Source organism: Podarcis erhardii (genome assembly GCF_964252035.2).
Source record: "Podarcis erhardii genome assembly, chromosome: 8".
NCBI lineage: Eukaryota > Metazoa > Chordata > Lepidosauria > Squamata > Lacertidae > Podarcis > Podarcis erhardii.
Window position 1 is genome coordinate 49,632,120 of NC_138499.1, and position 23,849 is coordinate 49,655,968.

Sequence of the window (23,849 nt, forward strand, 5' to 3'; positions counted from 1 at the left end):
CAATAGGTTATGTTTACCCTACCACCTATATTCAAACCAAATGAGATCTCACAATCTGTTTCAAAGAAAACAAAACAGAAAATACAGCATTCTTTTCTATACAGTGGTACCTCGGGTTAAGTACTTACCGTAATTCGTTCTGGAGGTCCGTTCTTAACCTGAAACTGTTCTTAACCTGAAGCACCACTTTAGCTAATGGGGCCTCCTGCTGCCGCTGTGCCGCCGGAACACAATTTCTGTTCTCATCCTGAAGCAAAGTTCTTAACCCGAGGTAATATTTCTGGGTTAGCGGAGTCTGTAACCTGAAGCGTGTGTAACCTGAAGTGTATGTAACCCAAGGTACTACTGTACTGAGGACTATAGTATTAAAAATAGTGGAGAAATGAAGAACTATTGAAGACTGAATCTTTCTAAAATATTTATCTATTCTCCCATTAATTTGCTGTGCATTTTACTCTTTACATTCTGAAGTCACTGGCCTCATGGACATTGGACACTTGATGTCCCTCATTTTACCAGCACAGTGATGGGGCTTCCTAGGGAAAGTTGCCAGTGAGAGAGAGGGATAGGGAGAGATTTCCACCAAAGTAGCCTTAGAACGACATTATGTTATGACGTAGTATCATTTAGTGAGGAATTCTGGGGGGGAAATAATCATCACCCACCACCAACACTGCCCTGCTATAAGTTTTTTGTCACCCTCTTTCGAATGGAGTGGCAAACATACCCACAAATCAATATGCTGCTCTGGGGATTCTCCTGAACCCCTAGGTCAGTTTTGCCAGGTGCGGAAGGGCGAGTGGAGGAGAGCCAAGCTGTGGAAGTCCTTGCACAGTACTTCCATTGGAAGAGCTGGTTAGGTGAATCCTGCCCTATAAGTAAAAATAGCTGTGCTATTTTTTCACATGAAATTATGCTTTTGACTGAATTAATGTCACTGTAGGATGTTCCACTCATATATTGTTAGCTGAAAGATAATTTTAAAAAGCATGGGTCTTTACTAATGCACACAGTGCTTTTTGAAGAATATTTGGATTCTGCTGGGCAAATTTACAGAATTTTTCTCCTTGAGAGAGCTAAGTAATCATATGTTTAAAAAAGAATGGGGCGTTATAATCTTGTATCACAGTAGAAATCATCAGTATGAAAAATTAAGCAGGCTTAATGTACATTAAGTGCAAGCCAGCAAGTGAAAATATGTGTAAAAATATAAAATTAATGTATAAAATATAATGAAAGCATTCTTATACAGTATTTGAATTTTTAAAGCCACTCATCTTTTTCTTCCTCTTCTATCAGTACAAGATGAACAGTGTGCAAAAAGTGTAAAGTACTTTAAAATGCAGTTGTTGGTATAGCTTTTTAATTTGGTTATTTTATTTAAAGAATGCATGTAAGGAAAATGTAGAAATGTGTTTTCTCCTTTCAACATGTTGAGAGGATTGAATCATTCTTTGTGTGAGAGAAAAGCTTTGTGTTGTGAATTTTCTGAGTTCAGTCTCTGTGTTTTCAACCTGTTCATTCTTGTCGTCTTCCACACTCGCTGACATCTCCCCAATGGCTCTTTTTCCTTTGTGGTTTTTATTGTTTCCTTTGTAAGGTTTCAAATGGAGTTGTATATTATAAATGTGTGAAGTCACTTAGGAAAATAGGAAGCTCCTTTATACTAAGTTGGTCTGTTGGTCCATCTAGCTCAATATTGTCTCTAGGGTTTCAGTTAGGGGATATTCCCGACCCTACCTGGAAATTCCAGGGGTAGAGCCCTGGGACCTTCTGCTTGCAAATCTGAACCACTGAGGCACAATTGTTCCTTAAATTTGGAGTGGAGGATATTGCAAGTGGGATACAAATTCAATTAGTGCTTGTGCTACTTAGCCACTTCAATTCCCACCTCCTTTTCTTAATATCAACATAATGTACAGTGGTACCTCGGGTTACATACGCTTCAGGTTACAGACTCCGCTAACCCAGAAATAGTGCTTCAGGTTAAGAACTTTGCTTCAGGATGAGAACAGAAATCGTGCTCTGGTGGCGTGGCGGCAGCAGGACGCTCCATTAGCTAAAGTGGTGCTTCAGGTTAAGAACAGTTTCAAATTAAGTACTTAACCCGAGGTACCACTGTAATTAAAATGCTGCCAAAGGTGCTTTAGAAAATTTAGTAAAATGACATGAACTCCTTCATTGCAGCTTTTTAAGCAGAGGCTGGATGGCCATCTGTCATGGATGCTTTAGCTGAGATTAAACAGGAACAGTGAAGATTTAGCTATACTATCTCTAGATGCGGAAAAAGCTTTTGATAAGGTCCACAAACAATGCATGGAAAAAGTACTACAAAAATTTGGTTTTTCCATTAGACTTTATAAAATGGATAAACATATTATATTGCTCCCCTACATCTAGAGTTAAGACAAACGGCATAATGTCTGTACCTTTCATATTATCCAGAGGTCTACTTTCGCCTTTCCTTTTTAATATCTTTTTGGAACCTCTGGCGTGTACTATTAGACAGCATAAGGAAATATTTGCTGTAATTCATAACTCACTTGAATACAAATTGGTAATGTTTGCAGATGATATTCTTCTGTTTGGAACAGTACTGTTCCAATATTAATGCAAAATATAGATGTTTTTGGCAATATCTCTGGATATACTATAAACTGGCCCAAATCGGAGTTGATGTTAATAGGAAATAACTTTTTGGTTCAACCGTTTGAACAATACCAATTTCGTATTTGCATAGAAAACATTAAATATCTAGGCATATTAATACCACAAGACTTATCTAAATTTGCGTTATTAAACATCAACAAAATACATCATGAGGTATCAATGGATATCGACAGATATGAGTCATTGAACCTGACCCTGTGGGGAAAAGTCAATTCTCTTAAAATGAACATAATACCTAGACTAGTTTATATCTTAAGAGATATAATTCACATACCGAGCAAATAATTTCACAAAATTAAATCTTTGTTTAGAAAATGCCTTTGGGGCTCTTCAGTTTCAAGAATATCTATGCAAAAAATGTGCGGTGCCTCAGGATTCTTTCCTCTCCCCCGTGCTTTTCAACATCTACATGCAACTGCTGGGAGAGATCATCAGGGGGTTTGGGCTGGGTGTCCATCAATATGCGGATGATACCCAGCTCTACCTCTCTTTCACATCAGAACCAGTGAAGGCAGTGAAGGTCCTGTGTGAGTGTCTGGAGGCGGTTGGAGGATGGATGGCGGCTAACAGATTGAGGTTGAATCCTGACGAGACAGAAGTACTGTTTTGGGGGGACAGGAGGCGGGCAGGTATGGAGGTCTCCCTGGTCCTGAATGGGGTAACTGTGCACCTGAAGGACCAGATGTTTGGTGCATTATTGTATTTTAATATTTTGTTGGAAGCCGCCCAGAGTCGCTGGGGAAGACCAGCTAGATGCGATGGGTATTATTATTATTATTATTATTATTATTATTATTATTATTATTATATTATACCAATGAGGGAGGATTTGGGATCCCAGAATTGTATCACCAAGCATAGTTAATGTCAGGTACACAATTCTGGGGAGACACAACTGAAAACAACTGTCCAAATTGGGCTACTTTGGAATATTCCTTTGTAGCACATTTAGAAAGATAGGCGGCATTTGGATCTAACTACATTAATACTCAAAAAAATATAAATTTGACCTTTTCTCCCACAACAAAATGACTTTGCGGGGAAACTGATCTTTAAAAATCTGAAAAGAAATCGTCGTATGGAGCTGGGTGAATTTGGGTATATTAACGTTAGACCAGCTGGTAAGCGAGGATGAATTGTATACATATTCTGTCTTAAGAGACAAATGGTGCAATAGATTAAGATGTGGTGAAGTACAATAATAACTTTGTAAAGTAAAAAAGAAAGAAAGAACTCCCTTGGAAGGTGGTGGACTCTCCTTCATTGGAGGTTTTTAAGGAGAGGCTGGATGGCCATCTCATGGATGCTTTAGTTGAGATTCCTGCATTGCAGGGGGTTGGACTAGATGACCCTTGGGTTACTTTCCAGCTCTGCAATTGTACAGTTCTATGATTTTGCATTTCTATAGCTAATTTCTGTTCCTAGATTTATGGATGTGACAGGAGGGTGCCTCAGATTCTAAAATTGCAAGGTTTGTGCCACAGATTTATATCACATCACTTACAATTTCCTTGTTTGTTTCTGTGAGTTTATTTCATTTGAAATAGATTCATTTCAGATTGAATTTGTAGCCGATGTCTTGTGATGTCTTGAAAGCAGCTTGAACGAAGATAACAATTATTTGTTGATTTAAAAGCATTTTAATAGATGGCAATTTTTTCTGTCTCTTGAGCATTGTAAATTTTTGAACTCGGGTGTGCTTATTTTTCCATACCCCCAAATACATCTATTTAACAAAAAACAGCTAACACTTCTCCTCTAGAGGCTGGGAGCAACACTTCCAGTTAGAACTCTTCTCATCATAACAATTAGTTTGAAATGTTGCATCCAGATCTTCAGAATAGCGTTCATATTAAGATTATAGCTGTCTTTAGGTTATAACCTGGTGAATTGGTTGTAATACAAGTGGTCCAACTACTCATCTTTAACATCAGGAACAATGGATTAATTAGTGTTTCTGCTTTGGTTTGGTGAAGTTAGTAAGCTTCCCATTGTTTATTCAGCAGCTTCTTTTGTACCTTAAGAAGTGACACATTAATTCTTTCACACACTATAAGCAGGCACTATGAGGCATAACACAATGCTTTTGCCCATACATCTTCTGACATCCATTCTGTTTTCTAAAGGGTTGATCCTATATTTGTTAATATAATTCCTCTTTTATATCCTTAGGTTGTAGCCCTGCATGCTAAGTAATAATGAGACTTAATTAGGTGTGTGCTGCTTCATATATTCAACACACATCTTATCTGGCTGCCCAAACTAATTTACAATAACAATATAGATAAAACAAACAACATCAAGGGGGGGGGGACTACAAACTTCAGGCAAAAGCCACCTTTAAAATAAAAGAAGAGAGGGATGAGAGGAGTTTGTAGGGAAACTTAGGGGGCTCAAAGAGGCAGTAAAAAAGAAGAAGTGGAAAGAAAGGTGAAATGGAGGGAATTATGGTAGCTGTCTGAGGTGAGGGATGTTATGGTATGGAAGGTCAGTTGTGAAATGCTGAAGAAGCATGGAAGAAAGGGTATTTGTTGACCTGATGTATAAGAAAATGTGGATTCTTATGGAGAAATGAATCCTAGTATACCAAAATTACAGATGTATAACTAGAAGAAACAGTGAACAAGTGCACATGAGTGATTCAGTATTGCATGGAGTGGTATTGTAACTAACCAATTACTGTGGCTGAGCAGTGCGTTTTGTTCCCCTCCCTCCTGGCTGTGTATCTTAGAGAAAAATACAGAATATTTTCAGTCTGCATGCTGCTTCTATTGATAGAGAGCCTTGAGAGTATTTTCAGATGTTCTTTCTTGATTCTTTGTTAACTGGGTGAATAGAGAAAGCTCAAATGAGATGTTAGGAATACTTTTCCAGAATGGGGGTTGTGGTAGGCTGCCTTAGGGTAGAATAAAATATTTTATGTATGTCTACTAGTACACTCTTTGTTGAAGCCTGTATGAAATTTTAACACTTCTTACCGTTCACACCTTCTAAATGCATATACAGAGCCAATTAGCCACTTGCTACTTTTGCATTGAATATCAGGTGTAAACTATGTCAGTGTAATTCACTACTTCAAGTTCATAGTCTGCTAGGGAACTTTTCTTGTCAGCCTACCCACAGAGAAGGCATTAGGCCCTGGAGTAATGAATGAGAGACTGATATTGGTTTTAACCCAGACCACAACTTTATTTGGTTACAGAGCAATATGTTTCACAAGGCATAGGGCAGGATGCTTCCACTGAGCAACCCACATGCTGGCTGATGTCCTGGGCCCACCAGAGTTTCTGGGCCCACCTGAAAGTGAGGTTTGGCCTGAAGTTTGATGGTCCCACCATGTTGTGAACTAATGAAAGAATGAGAGCTGTTGATGCCTGACAGCTGCCGAACTAGGCTTTGGCAGCTAGCAGCCCACCAAGATCCCATAAAGGGATTCCCCTTTATGCAAAATGCCCCAAACTCAACTTGATCCCACTGTGAGTTCTGCTGTATGCCTAACAGTAGTTTTGACAAACATGTAATGCAAAACTGAGATGTAAAAGTATTGCTGTGAGAAAGGCAGAAAACCCCACAGAGCCTTTAGTCATTTAGTCTATGTGTAAAATTCCTTCTTAGCCATAGGAGCAAAGCAGATCAAAGAGTTTGACGTGTCTGGTCAGCTCTGCTGCCAGGACCCACCTCCCAGAGAGCCAGCCAAAGCCTTCCATTGGCTTCCTTGGAGGCAGATTTGCCCCTTCTTATGCACGGCTGGCAAAGTGCCATGGCAGTAAGGATGCCTTGCTGAAAGTGACAAAGGCTCCTGTTATATTTCCTCTGCCCATGTCACATCACAAATCAAGGAGACTGGTAAGTTAGCTGCCTGAGGCTTCTGACCATCAGATTAATACTCACCATCACAGTTACACAGGTAATGTAGCTCGCCTGAAAATGTTATAAAGAACTGCATTTCAGAGTAAATGGATTAAAAGCCAAGTCCTACACATTTTATCAAGGAACGTGCAGTCATTTGTTTCCTGGTAGATGTTCTTCTAGGAGTTGAATTCTACAAGAGATAGCTCTTGGACAATAATAAACAGCACAAGTGCAGTTCATCTCATTAGCCCATTCAGATGTAATACTAAGCCATGGTTTGGTACTACGTGCATTATCGTCTTCCAAAGCAACTACTCTATTCCGAACCTAAAAATGGTAAGCGTAATGCTGGTGGTCAACAAAAGAGGTTCAAAGATTCTCTCAGGGCAAATCTAAAAAAATGTATTATAAACACTGACAACTGGGAAACACTGACCTGCAAGTGCTCCAATTGGAGAACAGCCTTTACCAAAGGTGTCATGAACTTTGAAGACACTCAAACTCAGGACGAAAGGGAGAAACATGCTAAGAGAAAGGCATGCTTGGCAAAGCCTCTCCATGAGCAACTCCTGCCCGGAAACCTATATCCCCACTGTGGAAGGACGTGTGGGTCCAAAATTGGCCTCCACAGTAACTTATGGACTCACTTTTAAAACTGTGTTTATGAAAGACAACCTTCCTTGGCTACAAGTGATCACCAAAGAAGCAGACTACATGCATCAGCTACAGCAAGACTCAAGCTTGTGCACTTGTTCCTCATTCCCGTCTTTTCTTCTTCTTTCCCTTTCATGCCATGATTTTTCAAAGAATTTATGGATACAGTAAACCATAGTTTGTCACTGTGTCAGAAACCAGGCTCCTAATCCCATTTGGGGAGGGTTTCTTTTTGGGGAGGTGCTTTTTCTGATTTTGATGAAAAACAGCCTAGTGTACCTGTATGTGTGCCCACCCCACTTCTAATCTCTACTACATTTTACTGTGAGAGTAAGGTAAAAGTAAATGACCCTGGATGGTTAGGTCCAGTCAAAGGCGACTATGGGGTACGGCGCTCATCTCACTTTCAAGCCAAGGGAGCTGGCATTTGTCCACAGACAGCTTTCCAGGTAATGTGGCCAGCATGACTAAACCGCTTCTGGTGCAACAGAACACCATGATGGAAGCCAGAGCACACAGAAACACCGTTTACCTTCCTACCATAGCGGTACCTATTTATCTACTTGCACTGGCATGCTTTCGAACTGCTATGCTGGCAGAAACTGGGACAGAGCAACGGTTTAGACCACAGTGGCACCCATGTCCCCTTTGAGAGTAATAACTGTTAGAATTCCTGCTCTGTGATTGCAGTCATAGGATTGTTGTCTACCACATGATGGTGTATGTTTTGACTCCACAGAGTAGGAAGTGACGGAGGCAGGGTGTTTGTGTTACTGTGTTCCGTGAAATGGGACTATTGTCATTTGTTCTTTCTCTTTGCTGTCTGATGCTAGAGGGAGAGGGAGCCATGTTGCAGTGCTCCATGTGTGTTTATAAGTAAATAAAGTAGATTAGCCAAAATGCTGAGCTGCTGCGGTTTGTTACACAAACTGTGAACATTCTGTGGATCCCTAAGTGTGCCGATGTCTGTTGGCATAGGTTGCTGTGATGTTCGGGCTGAAGAAAGCCTTTGAAGTTCCCAAATGAACGACCAGGAGGGAGAGAACATGCCAGTCGGGCATGTGTCTCTACCAGGGTCCTACTCGAGCGTAGGATGAGCTCCTGACAATAGCATCTTGTGTGGGGAGATAATTGTGCATTGTATTCAAACCCAGGGAACATTCTTTTCCATAGATCCACAGGAAAGGTTCTTTACATGTGTATAAAATGTGGTAATGTGTCCAATGACATCTGCTGTTGTGTCACACCACACCCAATGGTATGAATGAAATCTGGCAAGGCAAGACAGTACATCAATCAAAAAGCCTCAGTTCCACAACACAGCAGGCAATGCAGTGAAAAAGGAATCTTAGAAACTGGGAGAGAAAGGCTAGCATTATAACCAAGAAAGCTACCACAATAATCTCTTTGTCAGAATGCACCTTTAGTTGGAAGAAAAGCAGGATGCATATGTAGTAAATAAATGAATGCTGTGTAGTGTTGTGTGGCAGATTTGTGGGTTAGATGGGAACACCCGAATACTGTACATGTTGCATGACAGATCCAAGTACGTAGATGTACAACAAAGAAATTTCTAATTGATTAACGTAAACAAATTTACTTGGTTTAAACACCTTATAATGTTGGTTCCAAAAATGTTAAGAATTATGACAAGAGCAATTAATGTTGATAAAAATATCCTATAAATATTTTGTTTAAGTTTCATAGCCTGCTATTAATGAAACATGATTATGAATATCATAAGCACATTTCTGATTAAGTGCAGCTGAATGAAATGGTTTTTGCCTCTGGTAAGCATAATTTGTTTAAAAATTATGTTTCGCTAGCAGCCAAGTTTTAAAACCTATATAATCATAAAGCAGGATTTGGTTGTCCATAAACATTGAGTCTTGGTTGTATAAATATTATACTAATAAGCAGAATTTAGAATCATATAGTAATATTGCACTGGGTTTAGTACACATTCAGTGTACTATTACTATATTCATTTTAATTGCCTGGGAGAAAAATAAGCACTCTTCTTAATATAAGACCATAAAAGCTTCCTATAAAAGAATGTTACAAATGCAAAAGGAGTACCTTCTCTAGTTTCCTACTAAAATACTGTCCGTGAAACTACATAAATTGTATCACAATGAAATGATCATATACTTTATAGAAGTAATTTTAGTTTTCTTTATATATGTTCAAAACGGGGGGGGCGGGGGGAGAATAACATCAGTCTGGAATGAACTTTATTCTAAACTATAGTGCTTTTTTTAAAGTGAGATATAAATGTGAAATTACTGGATTTACAGATCACATGTAGTCCAGATTGATGAGGCACCCAAAAAACATACAGGATCTTTACTGCAGCTTAATTAGGCAATTTATTTTCAGAGGCATCTGTATTAGGGTAGGAGGTTGACAATAACTTGTTTGTCCCTTTAGTGCTCTGAATCTGTGGTACTGTGTCTCCCTCTTGAGTACATGCATCCAATCACATTCACTCTTGATGGACATGTTGAGGGGAAAGTACATGATACATGGGGTACCACAGGTTGAATGTTCTCCCATGTCACAAAAAATCATTGCTTGTAGAAAGGAAGCATGTCAGGGAGAATATAGGTGCCCAGTCGTCTCCTAACGTTATAGTGTGGGAAGGTTTTATGAAGAGGTATGACCTTCCCTACAGGGACGCGGGTGGCACTGTGGGTAAAACCTCAGTGCCTAGGACTTGCTGATCGTAAGGTCGGCGGTTCGAATCCCCGCAGCGGGGTGAGCTCCCGTCGTTCGGTCCCAGCTCCTGCCCACCTAACAGTTCGAAAGCACCCCTAAGTGCAAGTAGATAAATAGGTACCGCTTTCTAGCGGGAAGTTAAACGGCGTTTCCGTGTGCGGCGCTGGTGCTGGCTCGCCAGCTGCAGCTTCGTCACGCTGGCCACGTGACAAGTGTCTTCGGAGGGTGCCGGCTCCCGGCCTCTTAAGCGAGATGAGCGCGCAACCCTAGAGTCGGACACGACTGGCTCATACTGGCAGGGGTACCTTTACCTTTACCTTTTATGACCTTCCCTAGCTGTGTTCTGAAAGGACTTTCGTATGGGGGGATCTGTAAGGGTGTGGGCCAGGGTAAAATGAAATAGCAAACACGATTCAGATTTTCCATATTCACATTTGTGAGATATTGGTGTGATGGCCTACCATACAGCTCACCAGATAAGGAAGGAAAATCCACTCTAGTTTCTGTTTACCTTCTTAGACTGCTGTAGTGAGCTAACCTTTCAGAACAATTAAATTGTGTAATCTTTTGGTATTGTGTAATTGTGTAATTCAACCTCAACCAGTTGAAAGAGTTTAGCGTTATATATCAGTACTCATTAGCTAAACTGTATCATTAAATAAGGTAATGACAGTGGCCCTACAGTGTTACCAGGCACTGGCTTTTAATATTGGTTCATCAGCTCTTCTGCTTTCATCTTTAAAAGGAAACAGAGGCTGAGACCAAGTCCATAACTGGTACTGAAATTAGGGCTTTGGAGATAAAGGCTGCATACACACTGCATGCAACACATACACCCTCCCCAAGAATACATGGAACTGTAGTATTTTAAGGGGTCCTGGGAACTGCATGCATGGTGGCAAAATGGGAAATCGTTGGCCTAGAAGAGATTTTCAGATTTGTTCTTCCTCATTCAATTTTTTTTAAAAAATAGATATTTAAAGGCAATAAAATGATAACTGCTCAGAAAGAAAAGCAGCATATCCTGCTACCTTGTAATACCCACACATCTTAACATTCAAGGTTTCTTTTATCAAGCTAATCCAGGGAATCCTATCCATTTATTATCATTTTTTGGCATTTTGGGGTTATGTTCTCTAGATTAATTCCACACTATAGCTCTTTAAGGTTGATTGCACATGTTGGATTAAGAGGAATTTTAAGTATCATATTCTTCGTTGTTGAGTAGCATTAATTGGTGACATTTCTTCTTCCGACATAGATTCATGCTACCATGCAGTCTTCTCTCTTGAATTCAAACAAATCAATGTAGTGACAATCCCTTCTAGTTTTTTTTTGGGGGGGGAGTATTGCTGCAATCCTAATGCTGCTTTGTCTCTTTTCCTTTTGTCTGCTCTCCACCTTTGTGCTCTCCTTGGTTAGAACGATGCCTCTGCTGTAGTTGCATGCCTTAGACCAGCACACTTCTAGCTATGTTCTGCAGGGAACTTAACTACTACAGCTCCTGTGCACTGTGAAGACATAAGAGAATATCTAGCTGGGTAAACTCTCTAATTGTGCTATTCCTAATCTGTGCAGAAGGATAATTACTAGAAGCTTGTGTTTCTTATAGATTTGCATTTTCATCACTGCACCTGGAATGCACTTGGGGTGAACTGACACTGACATAAGTGTGAAATGAAAAATACATGCCTGCACTCCCATATTTTCCCCCCATTTACCAGTTCGATTCATGCTCCTTTCAAGCCCAAGGAAGAAAATAGTAAGAACACATGCTTGTCTGTCTTTGGAACTCTCTAGAATTAGCCTGTCAAGTAATGTAAAACTAATGTGTGGTTGTAAAAACTATCACCAGCATTTTCCTTGCTACTGGCTGGTGGCTAAGTAGATTTGGGAATGAAAAGGGGTTATTATAAAGTGAGTTCTGAATAGCTAGGTATGTCATGTTAAACAAGCAAAAAAAAGGTCTCACAAATTTGGAATATAATTTTGTTTATATTCATAAGTTTATTTTAAAAATATATATGGAGAAATAGGCAAGCAATCTAAGTAGTTTGAGAGCAACACTGAATAATAAATTCATTCCTATTAGAAATATTTTAAAATTTAAATACAATATGTCACCCTCTAAAATACAGCTATAAAATGTCAGTGTATATGGTTCAAATTTAATCTATATTGTTGTCCGGATAATTTTGATTGATGGAAAACAAAAGAAGGAAAAGTGTTTAGGTTTATGAAGGGAATTATTGACAGATTCAGTAAACAGTGTCAACAGCACAATCCTAACCATGTCTCATAACCATCCTAACATAGAATTAAGTGCTAGTGCAGTCAATGGTATTTATTTCCAAGTAAGTGGGGTTAGGATTGGGCCTATGTGAATACATGCAACAGGCTTGTGCACAGAAAAATATAAGAAGATGGTGCCACGTTGTAGTTTTTGAAAAATGTGGTTTAAATATACAATTTATGAGGCTATGCTTTTTGGTGTTGGTCTTGAATGCTCACGCAAAAGCTTTACGTTTGCTCAAAAGTAATAGAGATGCTCATCAAGCTGATGTTTCAAACTTGGTTATAGATTTCTAGGAAAATCAAGAAAGAGTTGTGGCACTCTAATAACAAACAATTATGGCATTCGTTTTTGTGGCTCTCAAATGTGCAGGGAGTCTCCATGGGTACAGGAGCCTCCTTGATGGAGATAATTCCCCTTCAACTCAGGCATTATGAAACAGTACCCTAACTACCCTCTTTTATGCATTTACTTTGCATGTAGTACAAAATGCCTGAAGAGGACTACTGTCGTGGAACAAATATCATATTGTAATGCTCTGACCTATTTTCCCATGCAGGAATCAATATTCATGAAACTTTATTACTTTGTGCAGATGTGGCCAGCTAAATAATATTGCTTCCTGCCCCTCTCCCCATCACCACAGACTAGGAAGGGGCAAATGAAATGGAAGTTGTTGCTCACCACGATACATGAAAAAGGTAGAGAGAGCACAGCCTACCCTCTATTCTACCAATTTGTGCCCGATCCCCCCTCCCCCCCCCAAAAAAATTGATGAATTCCATCCTCTTGTTTGACCCTTGTGATTGTAGCAATTAATTGAAGGAACCATTTCGCAACATTTCTACTACTATAAAAGTTTACTGGTGAAGTACAGTATTGGTGAACTTTGGTGTATTGTGAATGTGCAAGTTATCACATCAGTACAGTGGTACCGTGGGTTACATAGGCTTCAGGTTACAGACACTTCAGGTTACAGACTCCGCTAACCCAGAAATAGTACCTTGGGTTAAGAACTTTGCTTCAGGATGAGAACAGAAATCGTGCTCCAGCGGCGCGGCAGCAGCAGAAGGCCCCATTAGCTAAAGTGTTAAGAACAGTTTCAGGTTAAGAACAGACCTCCAGAACGAATTAAATACTTAACCCGAGGTGCCACTGTACTGGCCTTCTGAAACACTGATTAGGTACCGTATTTTTCACCCTATAGGATGCACTTTTTCCCCTCCAAAAATGAAGGGGAAATGTGTGTGCATCCTATGGGGCGAATGCAGGCTTTCGCTGAAGCCTGGAGAGCGAGAGGGGTTGGTGCGCACCGACACCTCTCTCTCTCCAGGCTTCAGGAAGCTCTGCGCAACCCTTGGGAGACCGGCGCAACTTCGCGCCGGGCTCCCGAGGGTTGCACAGAGCTGCCGGCACTCCCGGGCTTCGCACAGCTCTGCGCAACTCTAGGGAGCCCGGCGCGAAGCCGCACCGGTCTCCCAAAGGTTGCGCAGAGCTGCCTGCATTCCGAAGCCTGGTGCGCGCTGAAGAGTGCGCCCGGCTTCGCGCAGCTCTCCACAAGCCTGGGGAGACCAGCGTGGCTCCCTAGGCTTGCGGATAGCAGGCTGTTCTGGGGGCTGGGTACGGGGGAAGCTCGGGCTTCCCCGCGCCAGCCCATGCCTGGGGGAAAAATAATTCCCCCCCTTTATTTCCCCCCTAAAAACTTCCTTTAGTGATTAGTGCCTTTGTGACAGCAGCTGCCAACTCACCAATATAGACCCTCATTTTAGTTCTGTTTGTGTGTCTAGCAGCCAACACTAAGTAAAAGCATAAAGACTGCCATGCTGAACAAACCTGGAAGCAAATAATCAGTAATGACTCCCCATTGAGATATATAATTTCCCCCCCTTTCTTTCCCCCCTAAAAACTAGGTGTGTCCTATGGGGCGGTGCGCCCTATGGGGCGAAAAATACGGTATTTATATATTTTTTATTTTTTAAAAAAACCCAGTAACAAGGTGCTCTCCAGGATCTTGTAACATGATTAACTGATCAGGAATTATTATTATTATTATTATTATTATTATTATTATTATTATTATTATTATTTTGCTCAGATGACAGTCCTACCTCCTTTCTTTAAAGCTTATTTGCTCCCATACATTCCACTTTTGGAGAGCACGGCTTCCATTTATTTGTTTAAAGGGAGACCAGGTAGCCTAGCAAAAGTGCTAGCTTTGCCATTTGGCCAAATGGGTTATTGCGCAAGCTGTATGAATGCAGCCGGTGCTTTTGAGTGCACTGAATGAATATACTCAAGCTCCGAAAAACCCTCTGGCTACAATCCAATGCAATGTTAAGCGTGCTTCAGCATATCGATTTCAAAGGGCTTACACATGCTTAATGGTTGTGTTAGATTGTTGCCTCTGTGTGGAAGCATGCTAAGATTTAAATCTCTTGCTCTGAAAAAATGGCAATATTCAACGTCTGAATCTGAACTCCAAATAATGCTTTCTCAGACATGATCAGATTTTATGTCAATCTGAGTGCACATCTCCACAAATAGCCTCTTCAGTTTTGCTGTTTCGTATGTCTTGCATGCACCTACTTTGCTTCTGAAAGCTGTCAGAATGTTGAAACCAAACATTTTTCAAAAGCCAAGCAACTAACCTGTTCCTGGGAGCATTGGGGAGGTGCTCTGAAGAAAGGGAAAACGGTGTGGCCGAGAATACTGGAGCAGCCCTTTACAGGAATGTAAAAGAAAGAAAATGGAAATCTTGTCTCTTTAGGCTAAGTTCTGCTTACATTTGTGCTGTTAGGGAAGCATGTTGGCATGACAAGAATATGCAACAGCCCACCTCCTATCTGCTTAGTGAAGTGTAGTGATATGTTATGTCGGGCAGATGTGTCCTGCTGACATCTGACTTTTACTTGAACGGTGAAGCTAAAGGTTCCTTTGTAATGTACAGTGAAAGAACACAAATAAAAATTGCTACTTGTACTGCAAAAACATTTTTGTTTAATGCACCATAGAGGCTCAGTCTTGTTAGAATATTTTGCATTGCATCCCGTATCTTATATCAGAATCTCAAAGGAGTTGTCATGCTGCAGATGTAAAGCATAGTCTAAACTTTTATCAAGCTACTAATGCGTATCAGGAGCCACACAAGGGTCAATTTGTTTTAAAATGGGATGAAATGTAGGTTGTGTTAGGTTATCCAAATGAATGACCCTCTCTTGTTTGTTTAATTCCCTCCAATTTTTATATAACACCCTTTAACAACAAAAAAGTTCCAAATACATGTTTAAATAATGTTTTACTGTTTTAATGTAAAGCAGTATGAATTCATATGAATTCTGAACAGGTAACAGTTAAAAATACAAGTGCATTTAATTCCGCAATGCCTGCAGAATGTCCACTATGTTAATCTTTAACATCTCTGCATGATATGAATTGCATCTGCTAGTTATCCACTATCTACAACTCTCCCGCCATTAAAGACCCAGTTAGGGGTGGAAATGGATTGTGAACTTTAAAGCCTTGTTTTGTATGCCAAGTTGATCAAACTTGAGACACACAATTCAGCGATCTTTTATGTGCCACAGGACAATCCAAGGATACCAGGATAAAGATCCAGATCAAAAATGTAGGTTCAAAGCTTTAATTGCTATCCATATGTTAGAATAGGGGTGTTATCTCTCTCCTGATCCTGGAAATGGGAGAACAGAAATTGGAGGGAATGAATTATCCTGCCTTCTTCTGCTCCAGAGGGTAGGACTGGAACCAGTGGCCTCAAGCTACAAGAAAGGAGATTCTGACTAAGTATAGGGAAGAACTTTCTGATAGTAATAGTTGTTGGACAGTGGGACAAACTCCCTCGGAAGGTGGGTGGTGGACTCTCCTTCATTGGAGGTTTTTAAGCAGAGGTTGGATGGTCATCTTTCATGGATGCTTTAGCTGAGATTCCTGCATTGCAGGAGGTTGGACTAGATGATCCTTGGGATCCCTTCCAGCTCTACAGTTCTGTTTCAGCTTTTGATTGACTCTTCTTTAGATTAAATCATAATGTCCATATCCAAAGTTTCAGCCTACTATTCCTCAGTTTGCAGGAGAGGCACTATTACCTAAGAGGAAAAAGAAAGTAATTTAATATAGTTGAAGAATCTGCAAAGCCCTACAAAAGCCTTTTTCCAATAGGCACTGCATTGGGAAGATCATTACTTTGTCTTCCTTTAGTGATTAGTGCCTTTGTGACAGCAGCTGCCAACTCACCAATATAGACCCTCATTTTAGTTCTGTTTGTGTGTCTAGCAGCCAACACTAAGTAAAAGCATAAAGACTGCCATGCTGAACAAACCTGGAAGCAAATAATCAGTAATGACTGCCCATTGAGAAAGGCCATTCCATACACATTCTCACCATTTGGTAGAAATTTTGCTTGTAGCTGAGCTTTAAATCCTTAGTTCTTTATGTTGTTTAGTGCTGGAATTAACTAGTTTGGTTGGGAAAAGTTCACTGAACTAGTTGAAAAATCTCTGAACTAATTTTCAGGTGATCTGAAGATGTATTAAGTTAATTTTGCTGTAGAACTTAAAATGATTTCTAGTTCATTTTCACATTCCTTCCCTACCACCACAGCAGAAGGCTAGACTCTTAGCTTTATTTTTTTAAAAAAGTCAATCATGCATTTGTAAAGAAAGTTAGAAAGCAAAAAGCGGCAGCAACCTTCTAAGTCAGATGCAGATATGCTTTGTTGCTAAGGATGTGTTCTTACTTAATAACTATTGCTAAAAAATAAGAAGGAAGGTATTCCTTTTATCTTCCCTGCCGAACAGATTTGCTCTCTTCCAAGAGAAACAGCTTGTAGCAAGGTATAGGAATAAAGTACAGATATAGGAATAGAGTGAATGATGCCTTGCCCCTTTAATAGCTGCATGGCAGACAGAAATTAAACATGGTAAACCTTTTCTGGTATGGAAATGCAATTGTGGAGCATGTAATCTGTTTATCAGATACCTTATAATTTGTTTGTAGCTCCTGATTTTTTATTTTTTATTTTTACCCTAACTTTAGCAAAGCAATTCTTAACTTTCTGAATATTGGAAAAAATGTGGAGGATTAACTGAGAGAGCAAACTTTAAGTGGAACTGATTTTTGTTCTATGTGTATATAACCCTGCTGTTCATAAGGATGGCTGCTTTCTGAATCAAACAGCCACGTTTGTGTATCTCCAGCAGCAACAGTGCTGATGAAGAGTAGGGACTAACAGGAAGATGAGGTCCCCTGAGCACATATTGCCCAAGGCAACATTCCCTTGCAATGCTCTGTATCCAACTGCATAAGAACTGTATAATAAAATAAATAAAACAACCCTTCAGATGTCAAGGAGATAAAGAACTACATAACTTTTAGAAGACACCTGAAGGCAGCCCTGTATTGGGAAGTTTTTAATGTTTGATGTTTTATTATGTTTCAATATATGCTGTGAGCCTCCCAGAGTGGCTGGGGAAACCCAGCCAGATGGGCGAGGTATAAAATAATAATAATAATAATAATAATAATAATAATAATAATAATAATAATTCTGTTTCAAAATGCATCTGCAACCTTTGATGAACAAGGCAGCTGGAAGTGGGGGAGAATCCCTTGCAGCATGAGCATTGCTCCCATCTCAAGTTTTTTTATTATCAGTGACAGGATCCTAAAATTACACCTAAACGTCTCTCACAGGTTCTGAAATTGAGTTTCTGAAAAAGCAAGGTAGCTGTAATAGGAGGTAAAGTATAAAGTTCCAGAGAAATTAGCTGTGAATTGAACCTGCAATGGAAATTGATCCTATCAGTCAGTTTTTGCTCTATATTCTCTGAAAAACACTGGTGAATGTCGAAGACACTGGGATTACTGATTAAATGGGATGCTCAAGTGCCAGGGGCTGGAACTGGGTGCCCCTAAGGTCGTGAGCCGCAACTGTCAGACTTCACTTCACTGCTTAATACCTAGCGTGAACTGGCAGAAAGAGAGCAGTGTGAAAAATGCTGCAGGTACTATCAGGGGAATCGCAAAGAAGTATCACACTAAGCTTGAGGCATGAGAGACATTGCTCTCTTTAGAAAAGTAATCCTGCCCTCTTACCATGAACCACTGGGCACAGATTGGCCATATGATTCATGCCGTTCAGGGCCAATTATAGTAACTCGGCGTGCTGCAGTCCAGTGACTGTCAAGCAGTTGCAAAATGGTAAGGGTCTTATCTTTATAATCCCAACCCCCCAACCCCCCGAATTATACCAAGTGAGGAGAAAATAAATGTGGTGTTTCTGAAAACATAATTAATTACCCTATTACCAAAGCCTGTGAGATTTATGTGTAGCATACAAAATGGTTGCTGTGGCATGTAAACTGCTTTTGGCAGGACTGGTTCCCCCCCCCCCCAAGCCTAATGAATGTGGTCTGCATTGTGATTAGCACTGCTAAATTGCACTTTCCTTGTTACTAAGCTGATAAATCATTAAAGCTTGATTATTTTGAGGCATTGGCCCACTGCATGCAGAGAATAATTAGCATTACCTGATGCAAACAAATATTGCAGTAGGGTTTCTCCTTTGCAAAGTTTTGCTGTAGTCTTTGTGGTTCTATCAGAAACATCGAACAGTTGGGCTTAACTATGATGCCATACTGTGGAAACAGCTTATTTCTCAGATCTCTAGCTTATTCCCCGCCACACAGACACACACTTCTTTTAAAATTAGAAATTGCTCATAAATGACTTTTTTGTGTTTCTTGAAAATTTCATTGTCTCATTGGGACATTTTTTTATTAAGAGCTTGGTGTAGTATTGTGGTTCAGAGACTTATCTTCAAATCAGGTAATCCCTAGTTCTGACATCACCTCTGTCTCGCTAGGTGATTTTAGGTAATTCACTAGTCTGTCTTTGGCAAACTACTTTATCCCAGTCCCTACATTCCTGCAATATGGGATAACAATAATGCATTGAAAGTGCTTTGAGCACGTGAAAGCACACCACAGATGTTAAGTATTATCCATATTACTTTGATTCCAATGATATGGTTGGAAGGCTCACGATACAGAAACCTTGCTAAAACTAAGCAAGTCTGAATCTGGAAAGTACTTGAATAGTAGACTGTCTGCGGGGCAGGAATCATTCATCTGGACTAAAGACTATTTATGCAACCCCATATAAATAAGTGACAAACTAAGGATTTGAACCACATATTTCAGTTACAAAATGGAAGAATATGCCTTTAGTGAATTCCATCTTTTTAGAAAATGTCACCTTCTGTGGATTAAGGATATTGCTAGGGTTCATTAGTTAACCAATGGAAACTTACTCTTTTTTAGCTGAACAAAACTAAGCAGTTCTATGGCAGTGAATAAAAATATGAAGTACAAATGAAAGTGGGAGGTGTTTGGCTTGGTACTGCAAGCCCATGTGAGCTCAAGATGTTTAATATGCATGCAGATTATTCTTACCTATATGGATTTTATTCATTTCAATGGAAGAAACAGAATTCTTTTGAACACATAAATCTATTGAAAATAATGGGGTAAGCCATGTACAAAAGATTTGCTAGTGTATCTCTGAGTGTGCATGGATATCTGGATTGGTGCAAATTTATATGCTAGGTTATTTTGGGGGAGGTAATGGGACTATGGGGATGTTTAGGTAACAATAAGAGGGGAAAGCAGTTCAGTTCCTTTGGCTTAGTGCTTAGAGCAGCAAGGCAAGTCCTTACAATTCCTCACCCTTTTCCAACCTCCCAGAACAAAGAGCCTGCATCTACTTCAATAAACAACTCCTTCACATACATCTCCATTAGACACCACAGGCAGGTTGGCAGTGCTAATCTCATTTCTCTAGCATCTAATGCCAGCCCATGCAACATCATTCTCTTCCTCGGTCTGCTGCTAACCACAGAGAACGAGCATCCAAGGAAGATCCCCTTCTCCACATTTCACTGTGAGTCTGACCCATGGCCCTTGCCCATCTCTTCGCTCACGGCTTACACAGCACGACTGTCTTCAAACATGCTTCAAACACCACAGGGACACTACCATTCTGTCATAGGGCATGAGCTGCTGTAGAAATTCTTCTGCACTTAGAATGGATCAGAACTAGTGCTCAGAACCAGTATTTTAATGAAATCTTGTTTTTAGGCTTGGTAGCTGAGTAAAGGGGATCAGAGTCGGGCAGAAGAATAGAGGTGATAGGGATAAGACGAAGATGGGGGTACTCTCATGTATGAGTCTGCTCTTCCATGGATTTTCTGCCATCAAGTACTAAGTGCTAGGATTTCTGTAAACATCTGCAAAACTTGCTTGCAATGGATAAGTGAGAGCCAGAATGGACAGCAGAAGTTTAAAAGGGCCTGTGGTCAAAAAGTTTGATGTAATTAGAACAGTGAGACTCTTAATGAAAGCATGAACCATGGGTTTGAAGGCTATATAGTTTGTGATTTTAGTGCCTTTTCCTGCAAACTTAAGATAAAATGCAAAATATCTTTGAACAATGTTGCAAGCTTGCAGGGAATTATTAGAAGCCAGAAGTGATGGAATCTTGTGGCAAGTGTTTAGAACATTCTTGGTTAAGACATGTTGATTAATAAACATGAGCCGGCAGATGCATATTAATCTGTTTATGTATAAGAGATTTCTAGCTCATTAAAACTCTTCTTGGCATTTCAACAAGCGAAGCAGTAGATAAAACTACTCATTGTCTTTTATCTTGTTGAGGACTCTCATATGAAATAAAAATCAGATTACAGCTAAATTTGTATAATAGCTATACTGATGACAGACTTCTTTTACCAGATATGTAAGAAACCCATAATATGATATGATGGAAGTTTTTTCTCGAGTTTCCAATTGTGATCCCTTATTGCTTTGGACAGTATAGATAGAAACAATCTTTTGCATTTCATGGCAGTAGTTTGGGGTCAGGTCTCTAGGCACATAACGGGGAATGGAAGGATCCATCAGTTTTGTTTTGTTCTGGTTCTCATTTTTCCAATCTCAAATTCCACTCATAACATTTCTGCAGCAATTTGTAAAAAAGTTTTTTTTAAAAAAAATCTCCCTGAAAATTCATCAGTATTTTACTGTGAATTTCTCCCAATAACTACATCTTTGTGTGCAGCTTTGACTAATGTGCATGCTTTTGCAAGCAGTTGACTCTAATATACATGTTATTATTTTTTCATGTTATTTTCACAAATATATTGATTTTTTTTATGTACACTTCCCTGTTACGTATGCATTTTTGTTAACATTGTTTGGTTGCAGAGCTGCATCACAAAATTCCAATGAGTGATTTTCAAAGGATGTTGATTTGGTTCTCATATTGTTTAGGAAAGTGGGAGTGTGAATGATTCACCTTTAAATGTGAACTGTATTAAATTTCTTTTGCATCCCTAGTCATACAACTGTTCTCACCCCAAACTATGACTTTGTTATAGTAAAGCTAAACAGCTTTGTTGCTGTCTGTCTGCTGTTGGATTTGAGCCCGCAGAAAAATGTTAAGGTGTTTTGTGGGACATCTGGCTTGCCAGAAGTACATATGAAAAGGATCTAGGGGGGCTTGGTAGACCACAAGCTTTATATAAGTCAACAGTGGGATGCAGCAGCAAAAAAAAACTAATTCTATTTTAAGGTGGATCAACAGAAGTATGTGTCCCAATCAAAGGAAGTCATCGTTCTGCTCTGTTCTACCTTGGTCAGACTACACCTGGAGTACTGTGTCTAGTTCTGGACACTGCAGTGTAAGGATATTGACAAGCTGGAGGGTGTGCAGAGTAGGGCAACCAAAATTATCAAGGGTCTAGAAACCAAGCCTCATGAGATATGGTTGAGGGAGTTGGGGATGTTTCCACATTATGGCGTCATAGCCTGGAAAAGAGGAGATATATGATAGCCATTTTCAAATATCTAAAGGCCTATCACATGGAAGATGCAGCAAACTAGTTTTCTCCTGCCATTGAGGGTAGCAACTGAACCAGTTGCTTCATGTTACAAGAAAGGAGATTCTGACTAAACACCAGGAAGAACTTTCTGACAGTAAGAGCTGCTTGACAGTGGAAGGGACTCTGGAAGATGGCTGAGTCTCCTTCCTTGGGATTTTTTCAAAGCAGAGGCTGGATGGCCACCTGTCATAGCTGCTTTAGCTGAGATTCCTGCATTGCATGAGGTTGGCCTTGGGCTCCTTTCCAATGCTACAATTCTAGTATTCCATGATTGGTACACCGTTTGCTTTGCATTGATAAAAGGAGCTGTTTCTAGTCTGTTAATACATTTTGTAACACATGTTGATGGAGGACTGGGACTAAACTCCTTCTTCCAATAAACTGCCAGTATCATTAACACTGACAGGGTCAGTCATCTGCCCAGCCACTATTCATATACAGGTTCAAGCTAGTATTCAAGCACAGACTCTGTAGATCAGAACCTATGTTCTTTTCTCCTTCCCTATACTTCTTAAAAATATCTTAACAGTGTTTGCTTTCACTACCATACATCAGATACAAGCACTTGTATGAAAATGCATGTCTTAATTTTTACAGATCCTATGCGTGGTCCAAGAAAACTAGAAGTTGTCGATATCAAATCCCGGCAAATCACCATCACCTGGGAGCCGTTTGGCTACAATGTCACTCGTTGCCATAGGTACAATATCACCGTCCATTACCGCTACCAAGCTAGTGGACAAGAACAAGTCAGAGAAGAAGTGAGCTGGGACACAGACAATTCTCACCCTCAGCATACCATTACTAATCTGTCCCCATATACTAATGTCAGTGTCAAGCTGGTTCTTATGAATCCTGAAGGACGAAAAGAAAGCCAAGAAATTGTGGTACAAACGGATGAAGACGGTGAGTTTTTAATGGTTTGCTGAATGCATTAATATGCATAGACATGATTTTAGGGGTGCTTATGCAGTCCAGCAAAAACCATATAAGACATATGCATAACTGCATATAAGTGTGTTGAGGATTTGTTGGATAAAGGAAGCATAAAGATGAAGGATACTGAGGACTGACATGATTGTCAGGGACAAATGAGTGAAATGTAGTTTGCAGCATTACACGCAAACACATATTTTATGGGTTGGATCTAGCATGGCCAGTGCATAAGCCATTACTATTTAAAAACCTGAATGCAGCATTTACAGTGTGGAGCTCATGTTCTTATAGCGATAGAATCTAAATACAACATTTTATTTCACAATACATATTCCTAAACATCCTTTTTTTTTAATGCATTAGTTCCAAGTCCTGTACCACTTGAATCTATCCAGGGAAGTATGTTTGAGGAGAAAATCTTCCTTCAGTGGAGGGAGCCAGTGCAAACATATGGTGTGATCACCCTATATGAGGTATGTAAAACCACTTGTCCTGCATTCTTGGTGTAATCTAGTTCAGCATCGTGTTCTCACAGTGGCTGAACAGTTGCCTGTGGCAAACCAGCAAGCAGGATTTGAGCACAAGAGCACTCTCCCCACCCCCCACCCCACCCCATGATTTCCAGCAACTGGAATACAGAAGCATTGCTGCCTCCAGCTGTGGGGCAGAGCATAGCCATTGTGGCTAATAGCCAGTGATAGCCCACACCTCCATGAATTTGTCTAATTCTTTTTCAAAGCTATCCAATTTGGTAGCCATTGCTGCCTCCTG

General features: G+C 40.0%; 1 protein-coding gene and 1 long non-coding RNA gene across 14 annotated transcripts in view; one reads left to right on the forward strand and one right to left on the reverse strand.

Moving 5' to 3' along the window:
- Nucleotides 1–23,849, reverse strand: part of LOC309348554 — a 507,755-nt gene that overhangs the window by 231,122 nt on the left and 252,784 nt on the right. The gene's annotated exons all lie outside the window — the stretch shown is intronic.
- The window catches only part of PTPRM (protein tyrosine phosphatase receptor type M), a 413,445-nt gene that overhangs the window by 210,093 nt on the left and 179,503 nt on the right, over nt 1–23,849 (forward strand). For all 12 annotated transcript variants that reach the window (XM_081873808.1, XM_081873803.1, XM_081873804.1 and 9 more), the window contains 2 exons: nt 22,740–23,048; nt 23,442–23,551. In XM_081873808.1, the coding sequence (XP_081729934.1) occupies nt 22,740–23,048; nt 23,442–23,551 (419 nt within the window). The remainder of the gene's footprint in view (nt 1–22,739; nt 23,049–23,441; nt 23,552–23,849) is intronic.